Source organism: Triticum aestivum, chromosome 1D (assembly GCF_018294505.1).
Source record: "Triticum aestivum cultivar Chinese Spring chromosome 1D, IWGSC CS RefSeq v2.1, whole genome shotgun sequence".
In the NCBI taxonomy this organism is placed as follows: Eukaryota; Viridiplantae; Streptophyta; class Magnoliopsida; order Poales; family Poaceae; genus Triticum; species Triticum aestivum.
This window is the reverse complement of record NC_057796.1, coordinates 440699260-440718150: the sequence shown is the minus strand read 5'-3', so window position 1 is coordinate 440718150 and position 18891 is coordinate 440699260. Positions and strand designations below refer to the sequence as shown.

The window sequence follows — 18891 nt, the reverse complement described above, 5'->3', positions numbered from 1 at the left end:
TTGGGGCGAGGAAACTATGCCATCATATTTTCCATGAATTGGCGGTTCAGTTCGAACTGTTGGATCATACCAGCCATGTACTCAGGTGGTGGTGGGGCATTGCCACCACTACCACGACCACCTGGTCTAACCATCCTGCTAATATATAACAGGGTAGTCAGCATTGAGAAATTTGCAAAGACAAGAATCATTCATGATGAAACATGCATAATGAAAGGAGCACGATAGCTACTACATAGTAGTCGGCATAACTTACAAAAGGGGTCATGCATAGAGTTCAGTACATAGACTAAAACACCATAGGCGGCACACAGGCTCGCGGCGAATGCATCTAACACTAACAAGCAAGCCTAGATCAGTCCCAAGAGGTACTATGGAGGTAGGTGTAGCCTGAAAGCTGGTAGTGTCGCATCGGGAACTCCACGTCAGCAACCTGGGGTCCGTGAATACTCTGGTGCAGAACCTGATGCTCAGGTGGCAGAAGAGGACCAAGTGCGGGAGAGTAGCCTCCCACATCTGGCCAGCCGACACCCTGGGGCATCACAGTCCTGGCTGGGTAGATCGCAGAACGGGGCATCCCTCTAGATCAGACAAAGGGGTGCAACAGCGTTAGAGCACGGTAAAGGTGCTGATGGGTGGTGTATAACTCGTGGCGAAGAGCTCGGTTAGCTCGATCCAGCCCATCAGCATGCAGAACCAGGTTCTGATGGTAGAAGGGCTCTCGGGTGACAGTGGAGTAGGCAGCAGTATAGTATCCCTCCGCACCAACATCAGATGCGATAGCAATGTGCCTGAAAGGGGGGGGGTCCAACTCCCGATGCTCTCCACGAAGACGTGTCAGAGCAGCATAAGCAGCATCATGGACAGCCATATCGATGGTCACTCCAACACCATGAGCGGTGTGCAGCACAGTAGTGGAGTCATACTCTCGAGAGTAGAGGTGGACGATGGCACGGTACTGCTCCTGGTTAAAGTCCTGGTACTCCTCGTAGACGGTGTACTCAGGGTGCCAGCGATAACCCAGGTAGGTCATCATGTCAGCTAGCACAGCAGGTGATCCCGAGGCACCAATGGCCGTCGTGTGGCGCACGACCTGCCTCGTGGGTTCCATCTGAAAGCAAAAATGTTTCAAAGGAGTCAAATGACAGTGTGTGAATTGTTCAAAATACTATTCTAAGAAATAACTATGGCTTATCCAACTTGGGGTGAATGTGGTCACGGGATCCTAGTGTTAGAGTTAGTAAATTCGTTTAACCCGAGTAGAAGAGAGTTCAGAGTCCCAGAGTAAAGGTCGAGGAGTAAAAGATCCTAGTACCACCCAATGGCGACGTGGGCCCGTAATACACACAGCCATGTTAGTAAAAAGTTTTGCAATGTCTAGACTCGACTTCGGCCAAGGAGTGTGGAAAGGGGGATTCCTACAGGTAGACGGCTTTGATACCAACTTGTGACGCCCCTGATTCAATCGTACACTAATCATGCACGCAAACGTGTACGATCAAGATCAGGGACTCATGAGACGATATCACAACACAACTCTAAAACATAAATAAGTCATACAAGCATCATAATACAAGCCAGGGGCCTCGAGGGCTCGAATACAAGTGCTCGATCATAGACGAGTCAGCGGAAGCAACAATATCTGAGTACAGACATAAGTTAAACAAGTTTGCCTTAAGAAGGCTAGCACAAACTGGGATACAGATCGAAAGAGGCGCATGCCTCCTACCTGGGATCCTCCTAACTACTCCTGGTCGTCGTCAGCGGGCTGCACGTAGTAGTAGGCTCCTCCGGTGTAGTAGGAGTCGTCGTCGATGGTGGTGTCTGGCTCCTGGGCTCCAGCATCTGGTTGAGACAACCAGGTAGAAAGGAAAGGGGGAAAAGAGGAAGGAAAGCAACCGTGAGTACTCATCCAAAGTACTCGCAAGCAAGGAGCTACACTACATATGCATGGTTATATGTGTAAAGGGCCATATCAGTGGACTGAACTGCAGAATGCCAGAGTAAGGGGGGATAGCTAGTCCTGTCGAAGACTACGCTTCTGGCAGCCTCCATCTTGCAGCATGTAGAAGAGAGTAGATTGAAGTCCTCCAAGTAGCATCGCATAGCATAATCCTACCCGGCGATATCTGGTGATCAAGGGGGGGGGGCTTGCCTGGTTGCTCTGGCAAGAAGGAGGGGTCGTCAACTCCGTAGTCGAACTGGGCAGCAGCAGCGTCGGTATTGGAGTCTAGCGAGAGAAGAGGGGGAAGAAACAATAAATATAATGCAAACATATGCATGACAATGCATGACATGACAATGAGCGTTGTTAGGGGGGTGCCCAATCGCGGTGGTAGGTGGTACCGGCGAAGGGGGAAACATCCGGGAAAGTATCCCCGGTGTTTCGCATTTTCGGACAGATGAACCGGAGGTGAAATGTTGCAGGTTCACTATGCTAGGGACGTGTGGCGGACGAACGGGCTGCGATCCCGGATTCGTCTCGTCGTTCTGAGCAACTTTCATGTACAAAATATTTTCATCCGAGTTACGGATTATTTTATATGTTTTTCAAAGTTTATTTGAATTTCTGAAATTACTGGATTAATATTAATTCGAAGTAAAAAGAGCAGAAACTCTTGTCACCTAGTCCTACTCTAGCCAGAGTGTATGACAATGGGGCCAGGGGGGTCTAGTCAGCAGAGTTGACCCAGTCAACTTTTGACTGGTCAAAAGGTAAATAGTAAAGGTGGGTCCTGGCTGCCATTGAGTTAGTTTCCAATAATGTTTAATTATACAGTTTAATAAATGCTAAGTTAATTAAGCAAACTTAATTAGGTTAATTATTTAATATACATATATTCATTTATTTATTTTTCATTTTCTTTTCGTTTAACAGGGGCTAGGCCCCACCTGTCGGTGGCTTAAGCCACATATCGGGCTAACGGGCGACGGGTGTGGGCGCGGGTCACGGAGCGGGCGCAGAACCCGAGCCACGGTGAGCGAGCGGGGGACGCGGGTCACGGCGCCGAGTGTGGGCGAGGCGGGGCGGTGAGCACGACGGGGCACTGGGCGCGGCCAGCAATCCCAGGAGCGCGGGCGACGACGAGCCTGGGCGAGGGGGAGAGACCCGACGAGGCAGGGCGGAGTGCGGTGGCCGAGCGCGGCCATGGCGGGCACGCGTGGTCGCAGGGGAGCCGGGGGAGGGGGGTGCGCCGCCCACAGCGTCGGCACCGCGCGGTGAGCGCGGACGGGGCGAGGGAGCAGCGGGACGGTGCGGCGACGAGCGTGGTTGTGGCCGCGCCGGCGCGCGCGTGCACGACGGCGCGAGGAGCTGACGCGGGCAGGGGGGAGAGAGGAGGAGAGGCCGGGGCCTCACCGGCGGTCGTGGGGACAAGGCAGTGGGGCGCGAGGGAGAGACGGGGACGACGACGTCGGAGAGGTAGCAGGCCGGCGAGGAGGAGGAAGAGGAGGCAGGCCGGCGAGGATGCTCCGGGCGGCGAGGTGACGGCGACCACAGTGGGGCGGCGTCGGGCGGCTTCGAGTCCTCGCCCCGATCTCGATCCAGATCGGGGGAGGGGAAAAGCGAGTGAGTGGGGGCGGGGAAGTGGGAGAGTGTGGGGGTGGTGGGGGTTAGGGTTACGGGACCAGGGGATTATGGAGGGAGTGGGGGGGCGGATGGGTCGACCGGCTGGGCCTTGGCCCAGTTGGCCAGGGGGAGGGGGGTTGTTTCTTTTCCTTTTTCCTTTTCTTTTTAGTTTTGTTTTCTGTTCTATTTATTTTAGGTCATTTAATTATTTTATAAAATTGTGTCTTCTACACCATAATTACCTATGCCATATTTGGCACTCTCCGAACATTTTTGTTTCAACTTTTGAAAACTTTTGTTGTTTGTCACTAATTCATTTTTGAATTTGAAATGTTTTGAACTAACACTTGATTAGCAACAGTAACGGAGATGACATGGCATCATTAAAAGAGTTTTACTGTAGCCTAATTATCCGGGCGTTACAGTCCTACAATCGCTTGAATCAAGTGGGAGTTAATCTTCCAGATAAAATAGTGATTGACAGAATTCTCTAGTCACCATCACCAAGTTAGTAGAACTTCATGATGAACTATAGTATGCAAGGGATGACGAAAACGATTCCCGAGCTTTTCATGATGATGAAATCGATGAAGGTAGAAATCAAGAAAGAGCATCAAGTGTTGATGATTAACAAGACCACTAGTTTCAAGAAAAGGGCAAAGGGAAAGAAAGGAAACTTCATTTAGAATGGCAGGCAAGTTGTCACTTCCGTGAAGAAGCCCAAAGCTAGACTAAAGCCTGAAACTGAGTGCTTCTACTGCAAAGAAAATGGTCACTGGAAGCGGAAATGCCCTGAATATTTGGTAGATAAGAAGGATGGCAAAGTGAACAAGGGTATATTTGATATATAGGTTATTGATGTGTACCTTACTAGTGTTTATAGTAGGCCTTGGGTATTTGATACTTGTTCGGTTGCTAAAAATTAGTAACTCGAAACAGGAGTTACAGAATAAATAGAAACTAGTTGAGGGTGAAGTGATGATGTGTGTTGGAAGTGGTTCCAAGATTGATATGATCATCATCGCACACTCCCTATACTTTCGGGATTAGTGTTGAACCTAAATAAGCGTTATTTGGTGTTTGCGTTGAGCATGAATATGATTTGATCATGTTTATTGCAATACGGTTATTCATTTAAGTTAGAGCATAATTGTTGTTCTGTTTACATGAATAAAACCTTCTATGGTCATACACCCAATGAAAATGGTTTGTTGGATCTCGATCGTAGTGATACACATATTCATAATATTGAAGCCAAAAGATGCAAAGTCAATAATGATGGTGCAACTTATTTGTGGCACTGCCGTTTAGGTCATATTGGTGTAAAGCGCATGAAGAAACTCCATGCTGATGGGATTTTGGAATCACTTGATGCTTGCGAACCATGCCCTATGGGCAAGATGACTAAGACTCCGTTCTCCGGAACAATGGAGCGAGCAACTGAATTATTGGAAATAATACATACTGATGTATGCAGTCCGATGAGTGTTGAGGCTCGCGGCGTGTATCGTTACTTTCTGACCTTCACAGATGATTTGACCAGATATGGGTATATCTAACTGATGAAACATAAGTCTGAAACATTTGAAAAGTTCAAAGAATTTCAGAGTGAAGTAGAAAATCATTGTAACAAGAAAATAAAGTTTCTACGATCTGATCGTGGAGGAGAATATTTGAGTTATGAGTTTGGTCTTCATTTGAAACAATGCGGAATAGTTTCGCAACTCACGCCACCTGGAACACCAAAACAAAATGGTGTGTCCGAACGTCATAACCGTACTTTATTGGATATAGTGCAATCTATGATGTTTCTTACCGATTTACCACTATCATTTTTGGGGTTATGCATTAGAGACAGATGCATTCACGTTAAAAAGGGCACCATCTAAATCCGTTGAGACGACACCGTATGAACTGTGGTTTGGCAAGAAACCAAAGTTGTCGTTTCTTAAAGTTTGGGGTTGCGATGCTTATGTGAAAAAGTTTCATCCTGATAAGCTCAAACCCAAATCGGAGAAATGTGTCTTCATAGGATACCCAAAGGAGACAGTTGGGTACACCTTCTATCACATATCTGAAGGCAAGACATTCGTTGCTAAGAATGGATCCTTTCTAGAGAAGGAGTTTCTCTCGAAAAAAGTGAGTGGGAGGAAAGTAGAACTTGATGAGGTAATTGTACCTTCTCTCGAATTGAAAAGTAGCTCATCACTGAAATCAGTTCCAGTGATGCCTACACGAATTAGTAAGAAAGTTAATCATGATGATCATGAAACTTCAGATCAAGTTTCTACCGAACCTCGTAGGTCAACCAGAGTAAGATCCGCACCAGAGTGGTACGGTAATCCTGGTCTGGAAGTCATGCTACTAGACCATGACAAACCTGCGAACTACGAGGAAGCGATGATGAGCCCAGATTCCGCGAAATGGCTTGAGGCCATGAAATCTGAGATGGGATCCATGTATGAGAACAAAGTGTGGACTTTGGTTGACTTGCTTGATGATCGGCAAGCCATAGAAAATAAATGGATCTTCAAGAGGAAGACAAACGCTGATAGTAGTGTTACTATCTACAAAGCTAGACTTGTCTAAAAAGGTTTTGACAAAGTTCAAGGTGTTGACTACGATGAGATTTTCTCACTTGTAGCGATACTTAAGTCTGTTCGAATCATGTTAGCAAATTGCCACATTTTATGAAATCTGGCAAATGGAAGTCAAAACTACATTCCTTAATGGATTTCTTAAAGAAGAGTTGTATATGATGCAACCAGAAGGTTTTGTCGATCCTAAAGGTGCTAACAAAATGTGCAAGCTCCAGTGATCCATCTATGGACTGGTGCAAGCATCTCGGAGTTGGAATATACGCTTTGATGAGTTGATCAAAGCATATAGTTTTATACAGACTTGTGGTGAAGCCTGTATTTACAAGAAAGTGAGTGGGAGCACTACAACATTTCTGATAAGTATATGTGAATGACATATTGTTGATCCAAAATAATGTAGAATTTTCTGGAAAGCATAAAGGAGTATTTGAAAGGAGTTTTTTCAAAGAAAGATCTCGGTGAAGCTGCTTACATATTGAGCATCAAGATCTATAGAGATAGATCAAGACGCTTGATAAGTTTTTTCAACGAGTACATACCTTGACAAAATTTTGAAGTAGTTCAAAATGGAACAGTCAAAGAAAGAGTTCTTGCCTGTGTTACAAAGGTGTGAAATTGAGTAAGACTCAAAACCCGACCACGACAGAAGATAGAAAGAGAATGAAAGTCATTGTCTATGCCTCAGCCATAGGTTCCATAAAGTATGCCATGCTGTTGTATACCCTACACTGAGTTTAGCAAGGGAGTACAATAATGATCTAGGAGTAGATCACTGGACAGCGGTCAAAATTATCCTTAGTGGAATAAGGATATGTTTCTCGATTATGGAGGTGACAAAAGGTTCGTCGTAAAGGGTTACGTCGATGCAAGTTTTGACACTGATCCAGATAACTCTAAGTCTCAATCTGGATACATATTAAAAGTAGGAACAATTAGCTAGAGTAGCTCCGTATAGAGCATTGTTGACATAGAAATTTGCAAAATACATACGGATCTGAATGTTGCAGACCCGTTGACTAAACTTCTCTCACAAGTAAAACATGATCACACCTTAGTACTCTTTGGGTGTTAATCACATAGCAATGTGAACTAGATTATTGACTCTAGTAAACCCTTTGGGTGTTGGTCACATGACGATGTGAACTATGGGTCTTAATCACATTGTGATGTGAACTATTGGTGTTAAATCACATGGCGATGTGAACTAGATTATTGACTCTAGTGCAAGTGGGAGACTGAAGGAAATATGCCCTATAGGCAATAATAAAGTTATTATTTATTTCCTTATTTCATGATAAATGTTTATTATTCATGCTAGAATTGTATTAACCGGAAACATAATACATGTGTGAATACATAGACAAACATAGTGTCACTAGTATGCCTCTACTTGACTAGCTCGTTAATCAAAGATGGTTGAGTTTCCTAGCCATGGACATGAGTTGTCATTTGATTAACGGGATCACATCGTTAGGAGAATGATGTGATTGACATGACCATTCCGTTAGCTTAGCACTTGATCGTTTAGTATGTTGCTATTGCTTTCTTCATGACTTATACATGTTCCTATGACTATGAGATTATGCAACTCCCATTTACCGGAGGAACACTTTGTGTGCTACCAAACGTCACAACGTAAATGGGTGATTATAAAGGTGCTCTACAGGTGTCTCCGAAGGTACTTGTTGAGTTGGCATATTTCGAGATTAGGATTTGTCACTCCGATTGTCGGAGAGGTGTCTCTGGGCCCACTCGGTAATGCACATCACTATAAGCCTTGCAAGCATTGTAACTAATGAGTTAGTTGCAGGATGATGTATTATGGAACGAGTAAAGAGACTTGCCGGTAACGAGATTGAACTAGGTATTGAGATACCGACGATCGAATCTCGGGCAAGTAACATACCGATGACAAAGGGAACAACGTATGTTGTTATGCGGTTTGACCGATAAAGATCTTCGTAGAATATGTAGGAGCCAATATGAGCATCCAGGTTCCGCTATTGGTTATTGACCGGAGACATGTCTCGGTCATGTCTACATAGTTCTCGAACCCGTAGGGTCCGCACACTTAAAGTTCGGTGACGATTGTATTATGAGTTTTTTGATGTACCGAAGGCAGTTCGGAGTCCCAGATGTGATCACAGACATGACGAGGAGTCTCGAAATGGTAGAGACGTAAAGATCGATATATTGGACGACTATGTTCGGACACCGGAATAGTTTCGGGGAGTTTCGGACATATACCGGAGTACTAGGGGTTTACCGGAACCCCCCGGGGAGTTTAATGGGCCAAGATGGGCCTTAGTGGAGAAGAGGAGGGGCGGCTAGGGCAGGCCGCGCGCCCCCTCCCCCTCTAATCCGAATTGGACAAGGAGGGGGGGCGGCGCCCCCCTTTCCTTCCTCCTCTCTCCTTCCCTTCCTTTCCCCCTCCTACTCTAACTAGGAAAGGGAGTAGGACTCCTCCCTGGCGCGCCCTCCTCTTGGCCGGCTGCCTCCTTCCCCTGGTCCTTTATATACGGGGGCAGGGGGGCACCTCTAGACACAACAATTGATCTCTTGATCTCTTAGCCGTGTGCGGTGCCCCCCTCCACCATATTCCACCTCGATCATATCGTAGCGGTGCTTAGGCGAAGCCCTGCGTCGGTAGCAACATCATCACCGTCATCACGCCGTTGTGCTGACGAAACTCTCCCGTGAAGCTCTGCTGGATCGGAGTTCGCGGGATGTCATCGAGCTGAACGTGTGCTGAACTCGGAGGTGCCGTACGTTCGGTACTTGGATCGGTCGGATCGTGAAGACGTACGACTACATCAATCGCGTTGTGCTAACGCTTCCGCTTTCGGTCTACGAGGGTACGTGGACACACTCTCCCCTCTCGTTGCTATGCATCACCATGATCCTGTGTGTGCGTAGGTAAATTTTGAAATTACTACGTTCCCCAACAGCAACACTACGCCAAAAGATATCATCTTAATCCTTGACGATCTCAAGTTCAATGTGGATAGGAGCAAAAGTTCTTTTGTGAAAATTAATAAGCAAACCTGTTGCCTACGAGAATTGGAGCGGGATAGACTTGAGCGTCTGAAGCTTTTAAGAATCTTCCTGGAGAATGAACACCGTATCTTCTACTCATTGAAGGACCGGGCATGGATCTCAGGGTCAATGGGGTGTGTTAGCAGGCCATCGGAAGAAGCTTGAAGAATCAATCATTGCAGGATGGGGTGTGTTAGCAGGTCATCGGAAGAAGCTTGAAGAATCAATCATTGCAGGACGTCAGCCACAATTATAAATAGATAGGGGGACGACGGATCTCCCTGGCGCAGACCACTTTTGCAGTTAATCCATGGACCTGACTTCCCATTTAGAACAACCGCAAGCTTCAAAGGTTCATGTTTTGGATCCACTCACAGTAGACCACGGGAAAACCTTGCATGATGGCTGGCAAAGCCAACCAGGACACCGAGTTAAAAGCCTTTTGAAAATCAAGTTTGAGAACTATAGTGGATTTATTGCGCTTAAAGCACGTTTGAACTATATTCGCAACATAAGTAAAATTATTAGCGATGCCTCTTCCCTTGGTAAAACCGGATTGATGCTGATGGATGAGAGAGTAGATGAAAGGTTGCAATCTAGAGGCAAGGAATTTAGAGTTCAGCTTGATCACACAATTTTGTTAGGAGACAGGACAAAAGTTGTCCGGAGACGTGGCACCAACTTTCTTTTGTAGTAACACAATGAAAGCTTTATTAATACGTTTTAACTCAGCAGTCCCCTGTGGAAGTCCAAAACCGTCCGGTCTAGGGCTTGCTTTAAAATTCATTCATGGCAAGAATAGTTGTGCGAAGCTCATCCAAAGAAAAAAGGCCTAGATATAGAGAGAACTTGTGATTCCGTCAGGCGGGAGCCAATGAAGATACTATCTAGATCAAAAGAGAAGGATGAAGGAGATGTAGCTCCAAGCAACTTTGAGAGCTCTATTTTTTCAAAAAGGAAAGATGCAACAGGGATGTGCATGCTTGTCAGCTTTGTGTGTTTTCTTGTTTGTTTCTAGAGGGGGATCATGGCCTCCGGCCGTGTTCTTTCTTCCATAAGCACAACCTGCACAGGTGTTTGCTCTTATGAAATTACTTCACACACGATGCAACTTGAACGATCTGTGAACGATACTTTCTCTACACATCAGCTAAAAAACCAATCACCTCCTGCTTGCACGGACGATATTGGAGCTGCCACATGGGATCGTGCACGAGTCGGCTGCAGGTTTGTCGTCCGTATAGCACCGCTCTTGCTCTTATTCCCTTCTTCATCCTGCCTTAGCTAGGCGGACACTTGTACCCATTGGATAAGAATAAGGGTAATTACAGCAGTGGTGCTTGAACTTGCAATGGATGTTCACTTTAGTGTTTTAACTTGAAAAATACGTTGAATTGGTTCTAAAACTTGGCACGAATGTGCAAATACGATGCTAATCACTTCGTAGATGTAAAGTGTGCTGACATGGCATTGTACTTGGCTGACGTGGCATGGGGCCCACTTGTACTGACGAGACAAGATTACTTGAATACTATATGTCTCTATGACTAGTGGGTGCTGCCTGTCCATACAGATGCTAGCCACTCTACCCAACAAGTTTTCATGTCCAAGTGTGGCCCCTCAGTCTAAATTCATTGTAAACGATAAAGTTTGTGCTACTTAAATGGGCTTGGCCCATTTTTTACAATATTTTAAAAATGTAAACATTCTGTAAATTATAATCACAACAACAAAGTTAGATTCGAATATTTGTGTGTTATTAACAATTACCTCGCGGTACACAAATATTTTTGTGCATGTATTATTTTAGAAAAATATATAAACCAGGCCCCATGCCATGCTTTGGGTTATAAATATTTGTGGTACATAAGTAATAATCTTGTGGTACACAAATATTCATGTGCACACAACATAAATATATAGAGGTATGCAATGAAATAAATTACTAGAAAATATTGCTGTCAGTTTTAAAAATATTCAGTTACTATTTAGAGAATATTATTTTAAATCTAATCTATGAGTATTAAAAAATCTTTAGTAAATAAACACAATTTAAATATACAATTATCACATTTTTTAAATAAAAATTAATTGTTTAAGGAATACAAAAAAATTCATACACGTATGGCTTATATTTAAATTATGCAAAATTGTGGATAACTACATTTACTAAATATTTATGAATATTCACTGGTGTATAATTTCACTTGTGGCTTATATTTTATATACTGTAAATATAATCCATGGGTGAATATTCATATTAATATTTTAAATTTGAAATTACGAATAATTTTTAAATTATACAAACATTTTAATAAACAACATACATATGAATTATTAAAGTATGCATCTATATATTCATTTTTAAAGTTAGTTATTTTAGTTTCATGTATAATGAAACATTTATAACACATGAATAGTTGGACTATATTTGTATTACCGTGATTATAATTTACAAACCTTTTATTACATTTTTAAAAAATAACGTGTGCTAAATGGGGCGCACTAACTGCAGCCCATTCACAAGCTTTTCATTTAGTGTACATTAAGCTTGAGGGCCACAATTGGCCGGTGCTCCTATACCTCGCCTTCAGCGAGTGTAACGTCCGACTCGCTGAAGGGGGCGAGCAAGATAGGCCGGCGAGCGAGGCTACAACCTGTTTTTCTGTTTTCTTTAACGTTTTTCAATTTTCCTTTTTTGTTTCATTTGTACTTTGTTTATGCTTTAAAATATTCTAAATATATATGACAAAAAACTCTCTATGAAAGAAATTTCGAAAATGTTGAACAAGTATTTGAAAAATGCTGAATAAACATTTAAATTTTTTAATTAAGTGTTCAGAAAATGCTGAACAAATATTTGAAAAAAAATGTTAATTAAGCATGTGGAAAATATTGAACAAATATTTGAAAATTTTGAATCAAGCATTTGGAAAGCGCTGAACGTGTATAGAAAAATTGGTTATCATGTATTAAAAAAAGACGAATTTTTTATTCATGTATATTAAATGTTAATCAAGAATTAAAAAAAAGATTGCACAAGTATTTGAAAAATGTTAAACAAGCATTTTGACGAATCCACTGGTCGTCATGATGGAGAAGGCTGTAGATCTCCGAAACGTAGCTTGAGGGCGGAGTGGAGTTGCTAGGGTTTTGTCAGAGATGCAGATGAGGACGAAAATATGTGGGGTCGAGATAGGCCGGGTTAGACGTGACGGAGCGTGGAGGGTGTCTGTCAGCCCGGACGTATATTGCAAGTATGAGGGGTGCATTGGGTCAAATTTGTGACCGGACACTGATCGCGCCGTCCGCCTAGACGTACAGGAAGCGTTCAAGGAGTCCAGCTGTAGTTGCTCTTATGGGTTCTGGATCCCTGGTTGGTGAGGAAGGAGGGGTAGACGCGGGAGAGCGGGCAGGGAAGGAGAGAGATGAAAAGGGAAGGAAAAAAGAGATGTCTCCCTGACATGCGAGTTCGGTGAGAAGGGAAATTTTATAAAACTGGGATACGACGAATCTGAGTTTGCAAATTTGCTCCAGTACGTGACCTTCTTGTTATCTTGTAGTACGACACCTCAACAACTGAAATTGGATTATTTGGAGAATCTGGAGTTGCTCACATCCAGAGTTTTTCTAACGGAAGATGCTACCAGAGTTGAGATATCTCCCGTTGTTGGCACCCCTCTCCAACCTTGCGGGCAGCTGTTCCGTGCCACGAGTCACACGCATATGCAACGTGCGTGCGACCATGCGGCCACACGTACCGTGCACGCATATGCAACGTTGCAGCCCGTGGCTGCCGCACGTCGGCCACCACTGGGAAGCAAACAACGACGTACGGCGTCGCCATCCGGGCACGGGCACGGGCCGGGGAGATCGATCTCACATGGCTTCACGCAACTGTAGTCATCCTTGACTGACGTGTTCGCCTGCTACTTCCATTCCATGTAGAAATGCTGAACCCTTGAGCGCCAAACATTTTGACAATTTTGCGCCAACCAATTGCAAGCTTGCAACGTTTCACCAACTAATTGCAGCCTTCACCGTTTCGTTTGAACAATGCCCATTGGATGGATAAACCTCTGGATTTGCTAGTTCTCAAGCAACTGAACATTAATTTTGTGTATGTCAGATTTCCATAGAGATGAGTGCAATTCTGGGTCAATGAATACAACTTCAGTTTTTGAAGTTTTTGAAGCCACACCCGGTTGCCACACTTAGCAGAAGAGTCCGGCGATGGCTTTGATTTTTGGTTTGATTTTTCTCATAAACTAGATCAATTTTCTTCTTTGAGTGGAAATAGTAGAAGCCCCATGCTATCTTGACGATGTTCATCAAAAACAATTTCGCATGGGCACATATGGTCATATCGTGTTACTAAAATTGCGACCAGTCTCCCCGTGTCAAATTGGGACGCCGTCATGCCATGTTGTCCGCCAATCTCCTTCCCTTTTCCTCCTAATTCAGAGCACAAAGTTTCACCCCAAAATATGCTTGTTCCAAAGCTTTACCATTTTTGCGGAAATTCGAAGAAAGAACAAGCTCATGTAACACCCAACAAGATCTACCAACATCCAGATAGAGATCCTATGGAACTGGGACGTGGAAAATAAGTCAACATTTTTTTTTTTTTTGATAACCATGCCTCTTTGCTCTGAAAGGTCTTGATAGAAAAATATCCTATATCATGAATTTAAAGTCTACAAAATTTCTTTCAAAATTCTTCAATCGGAAGTAGGCACTAGATACTAAAAGGATGAGCGAATTAACCTGTGTTTGGATGGTTAGAGGGACCGTGGTATCCCCAGCCCATCAGGGTTCAAATCCTGATGCTCGCATTTATTTCTGGATTTATTTCAGGATTTTCGGCGATGCACATTCAGTGGGAGGGGACGTTTCCGTCGACGACGAGGTGCTTACGATTACTTCGTAAATTTCAAGATGATATGCCGGCTCAGTCTTTCAGACATGCTCATAGAGATAGGGTATGCTTATGTGCGTTCATAGGGATGAGTGTATGCGCGTGTACATGAGCGCTTGCGTCTGTACTGCGTTAAAAAAAACCCAAAAGGATCGTCGTGCAAAAGAGCCTCTGTTAAGCGCTTAAGTCTGAACTCTGACTGAAGCAGAGCTACACGCAAGAAGAGATCGGCAAGAAAACCCAACTCTGTCGCCGCCTTCTCCGGTTCTCCGTCGCCTCCGATTGGCATTCTCCTCTCGCACTACCCAATGGCTCCTCCTCTCCCCCCGCCGGCGCTGATCTCCACCACCCCGATCCCGACGCTCCGCATCGTGTCACCGGTGCCGTCTCTCCGCTGGTGCCGCCGCGCCCGGCCGTTGGCCTCCGCTGGGCTGGGGGCAGCCGCGCGCAGAGACCGGCGCCGGAGCCGGAGTAGGCGGGGACGGAGGGGCCTGAGGATCTGTGCCTACACGGCCGAAGCTGAACACGGGCGGTGGGAGGAGGACGTGGCCGACGATTTCTACTCTGTTCTTGGCGTCGTAAGTGCTCTGAAACAACCCTTACGAATTCTGCAAGTATGTTAATTAGTGTTTACTACAATGGAAAATTAGATGCCTAATCTAAGAGCAAAGAAATGTCAGTTGGAACTCATATTACTTAAAAATTCCCAGATCAGGGTTGGAAATGATGCTTGCTATTTCTGAATAAGTCGTTGTCTGCTGCTGATATGTGTGCTTGTTACACCACCAGATGCCAGATGCAACCTCAGAGGAAATCAAGAAGGCATACTACAGCTGCATGAAAACGTGCCACCCGGACCTCAGTGGAGGCCATCCTGATGTGACCAACTTCTCCATGTTCATCAACGAGGTTTACACGGTAGGAGCCTTCAGTACTAGTTCTGTGTTGCTTCATTGAAATGGTCTCTGTTCACAAAGCTAACAAGAGGCGTGGGATTCGAAGAGCAGGTGCTGAGCGATCCGGTGCAGCGTGCGGTGTATGATGAGATCCATGGGTACACGGCAACGGCAACCAACCCTTTCGTTGATGACAGTGCAGTCAAGGATCAGGTGTTCGTCGATGAGTTTACTTGCATAGGTATTGATAAATTTTATTTGAGGAATTATTGATAATTTTTTTCATAAGAAGTTTGGATCTTCTTAAGGGAGTCAGTGTATTTTATCTTGTGCGCGTCGTTTCAGGATGCAGAATTTGCGCCAACGTGTGCCCCAGTGTCTTTGAAATTGAGGACGAATTTGGGAGGGCAAGAGTCTGCTCTCAGAGGGGTAACCCGGAGCTCGTTCAGGATGCCATTGATAGTTGGTGAGTATACAAAGGCCAGCATAATATTTACTTGGAGATTACGGCCTGCCAATTATCCCCATCACTATATTCAAGTCCTTGCAAAATTTTCAGATTTCAGATTTTATTTTACACTTTCATTAATCATTATATTATATAGTGCACATGTTAAAGTTGTTGCACTGAACTTTATCGTATTTCCATTTCCAGCCCAGTTGACTGTATTCACTGGACCTCTGCTGCACAACTTTCACTCCTTGAGAGTGAAACACGAAGAATAGAAAGGGTCAATGTAAGACGATTTTCTTTCAGTCATAAAGTTCTACATCTCTATATGATCATATAAGCTATTGGTTACTTATGAGGACCTTGTAGTTCACTTTGGTAGCAAAATGTGTATTATTCTCAGAACTGCAAATAAAAGTATACATAAGAAAGTTCCTGTGTTTACTCTGGTTTATTATTTTAGATAATTTATAGTTTCAGTATATTAATTCTGGTTTCCAATCTTGGGCAGGTTGGGCTAATGAATGCTGGGATGGGAGTTTCAATCAATGTGTTTCGAATGGTAACAGCCGCTTCATTCGTGTGACTTTATTTGCTTATCTAATTTACTCTCTAAGCATGCTCCCAAAATTATGTATTTCTTCTCAATGTTGATAGGCTTTTGGCTACCGTAGTACAAAATGCAGTTCAGTTCTGTTCAAATCCACGTGTATGTAGATATTGCCTGCTGCAATATGCTGTTATTGAGATACTTCTTATTTGGCAGGCAAGTGCGAGTTGGGAAAAGCGACAAGCAAAAGTCTTGGTATAATCCTTCCCATTTTGTTCATTTGTATAATGCCATATTCCCTCGAGAATTTCATGATTGTTTCCCAATGTCATATATTCGACCAGAACTGAAGACATGTCATTGGTTAGCAAAGGAACTAAAACAAGTATGTAAACCTATCTCCTTTTACAGGAGAAAATCAGAACACGGATGATGAACCAAAATAGTTCAGACACGACTAGCCCTTGGAGTGATATCTGGGGATCTCCAACACGATACCAAAACACTGGTAATGTTTCTGCAAATAGCATATCCTCAATAATATCTTTCCATTTTTAAAAACATATCTTATAGCAATACCTCTTTAGTTGGTACCATAATGAATTTGCACCACTTTCCTACGAAGCTGATAGAACAATATTGACTCAGAACAAATGTGTTACTGTCTGTTCATTCCTATATGGTTGTATTACGGAATCTGATTAATCAAAATCAAACAGAAGATGAAGAAGCATCAGAGAGAGCGAACAGAGCGGCAGCAGCTGCTAGGCGATGGAGAGAATACTCAAGGAAAGGTGCCGACAGGCCTCCGAGATACAAACTTCCAGATGCAGTAGGCAACAAAGAGTAGCAACAGAACAGAGGAATTTTCTTCTTGATTCCTGCTGATATCATTTGATCACATTTAGTTACGTGTATATAGCCTAATGGTGTGCAGAGATAGATAACCAAGAAGATGTAGCTCCCTCTTTCCTCTGCCAAGATTCTCATTCTTCATCTGTAAATGGTGATGTAGCTGATGTTGACGAACTGTAGAGTACACAGACCCAACTGTAAAACATTCAGAGTGTAACATCAAGTGTATAATGTACATTCGCGCCTTGGCAACCTGAGACCCATGCATCTTCTCTTACCCGTGCTTGTGCAGATGAATTCCGGGGCAAATTTCGTTTGGCAGCAGCCCGGCCGGCAACCACCGACACACCCTGGTGTCGGTCGGCGCCAACATCTGCCAAAGGAGACCCTGCCCAGCAATTCAGCTGCACATCTTCTACACAATAATGATCACAGGTTCACAGCAAACTCTCACTGCTCCCCCTCGATTGTGTGGAACTCTGTTTCATCCGGGGAGCACACATGGTTAGTGATCACCCTGCAGCAGTGGTATTTATACCCGTTCTGGTCCTGCATGGTGCACCTTTCTGAGCTCTGGCTGTAAAGGCACAATGAGGATCGAACTGAGGATATACTATAGGACAATGCCAGGCCTAGACTGAATGATGATTCATACAAGGCTGAATAGGAGAGGCCATTGCAATGTATGAGTGGTCAAGCTCATTTTGTTAGATACCCGGCTAAGAAATCATGTGACAGCATCTAAGCAATCAGTCTTCTTCGCTCAGTACCACCATACTAGCCTCTAATTCAGTGTAGACAGAGAGGAAACGATGGGACAGTACTCAGGGTAGACAGAACTGCAATTTTACTGTACGATTCTACAACTACTTAAGATCCAAATTAACTCCTATGATTCTACGATTTTGGTTAGTAGAATCTACATTTCCATGATTCTAATAGTGAAGATTCTACAATTTAAGATCCTGGCAGGGGTGCTCTGATCTGATTCAGAATCATGATTCTGACTACCTTGTACAACTGTATTAGCTAGCCTCTAATTCAGCGTCCTAATGTAACATCACTAGATCAACGATGGCGCGCGTTGCTGCGCCCGTCTATTGTAATGTGATGTTAGTGCTTGGTACAAATATGTGGAGGCATCAAATATTTTTGATGGTGACTGTGCGTTGCCTGAAGATTGGATAGAATGGAATATATATGAGAGAAGTCTGACCTAATAGAGATAAACATCAGGGCTGAATGATAGATTATGTTTTCTCATGTGTACTATGTAGCTAAAGAAGAGACATCATGAAATAAACAGTATATCATTTTGCTTTATTGTATATAATTATCTATCATGTCATACCTTAAGTATTGATCCAGTATTACATTCTTCTGCTGGCACATATTCCTTCGCGTAAACTTGTTACTAAGTGTGGAATTTAGAAATAGAAAGATTTATAATCTTTGCGGTCTCTTCCATCTAGGTCAGTTTGACATTCATGTGCATTACTCCTAACACACAAATATATGTTCTGAAACAGTACACTTTTATTGAGCTAAATAATATGCAAACTACTTGGAAAAATAAGACAATGTGTAACCTTTCATGTATGCAAATATTGAAGGATTCATTAGTCATATGTTGGAGAAGATATCTTGAATATCAGTTACGAGCGCTCCAAATGGCCACAGTCAATATCCTTCCTGGAAAAGTTTCCAACTGAAGTTGTTAGTAGTGTGAAAACCGATTCCCAAAGCTATTTAGTATATGATGTTGTGCACTTACATGTTCTGGTTTGGTCGACAAAATACCAGCAATAAGTTCCATTGATGCTAAATCTGCAAGTGCGACAACAAGCTCTCCTTTTTGTTCTGTAGCTAGAACAAGTCCACTGTACTGCATTTTAATGTTGCGTGATTGTTTTTTCGAAGCTATATACCTCATGCCAACTCCATCCTTTTCTTTGAATATGTTCAGAAAGGTTGCTGCTCCATATAATTTTCTATGGGGAGCAGTAACTTAACTGTA

General features: G+C 43.6%; 1 protein-coding gene across 2 annotated transcripts; it reads left to right on the top strand.

Moving 5' to 3' along the window:
- The first annotated feature begins 14313 nt into the window (after window positions 1–14313).
- Window positions 14314–17151, top strand: LOC123182732 (chaperone protein dnaJ C76, chloroplastic). Of its 2 annotated transcripts, none has more exons than XM_044595394.1 (9): window positions 14314–14700; window positions 14912–15040; window positions 15130–15259; window positions 15364–15484; window positions 15674–15755; window positions 15981–16031; window positions 16236–16274; window positions 16431–16527; window positions 16742–17151. In XM_044595394.1, exons 1-9 carry the CDS (start codon window positions 14431–14433, stop codon window positions 16867–16869), a joined length of 1047 nt encoding a protein of 348 aa, XP_044451329.1. In that variant the 5' UTR covers window positions 14314–14430; the 3' UTR covers window positions 16870–17151. The 2 variants fall into 2 exon arrangements, with proteins under 2 accessions (XP_044451329.1, XP_044451328.1); XM_044595393.1 differs by having other exon boundaries at window positions 14315–14700; window positions 16739–17151.
- The last annotated feature ends 1740 nt before the right edge of the window (window positions 17152–18891 follow it).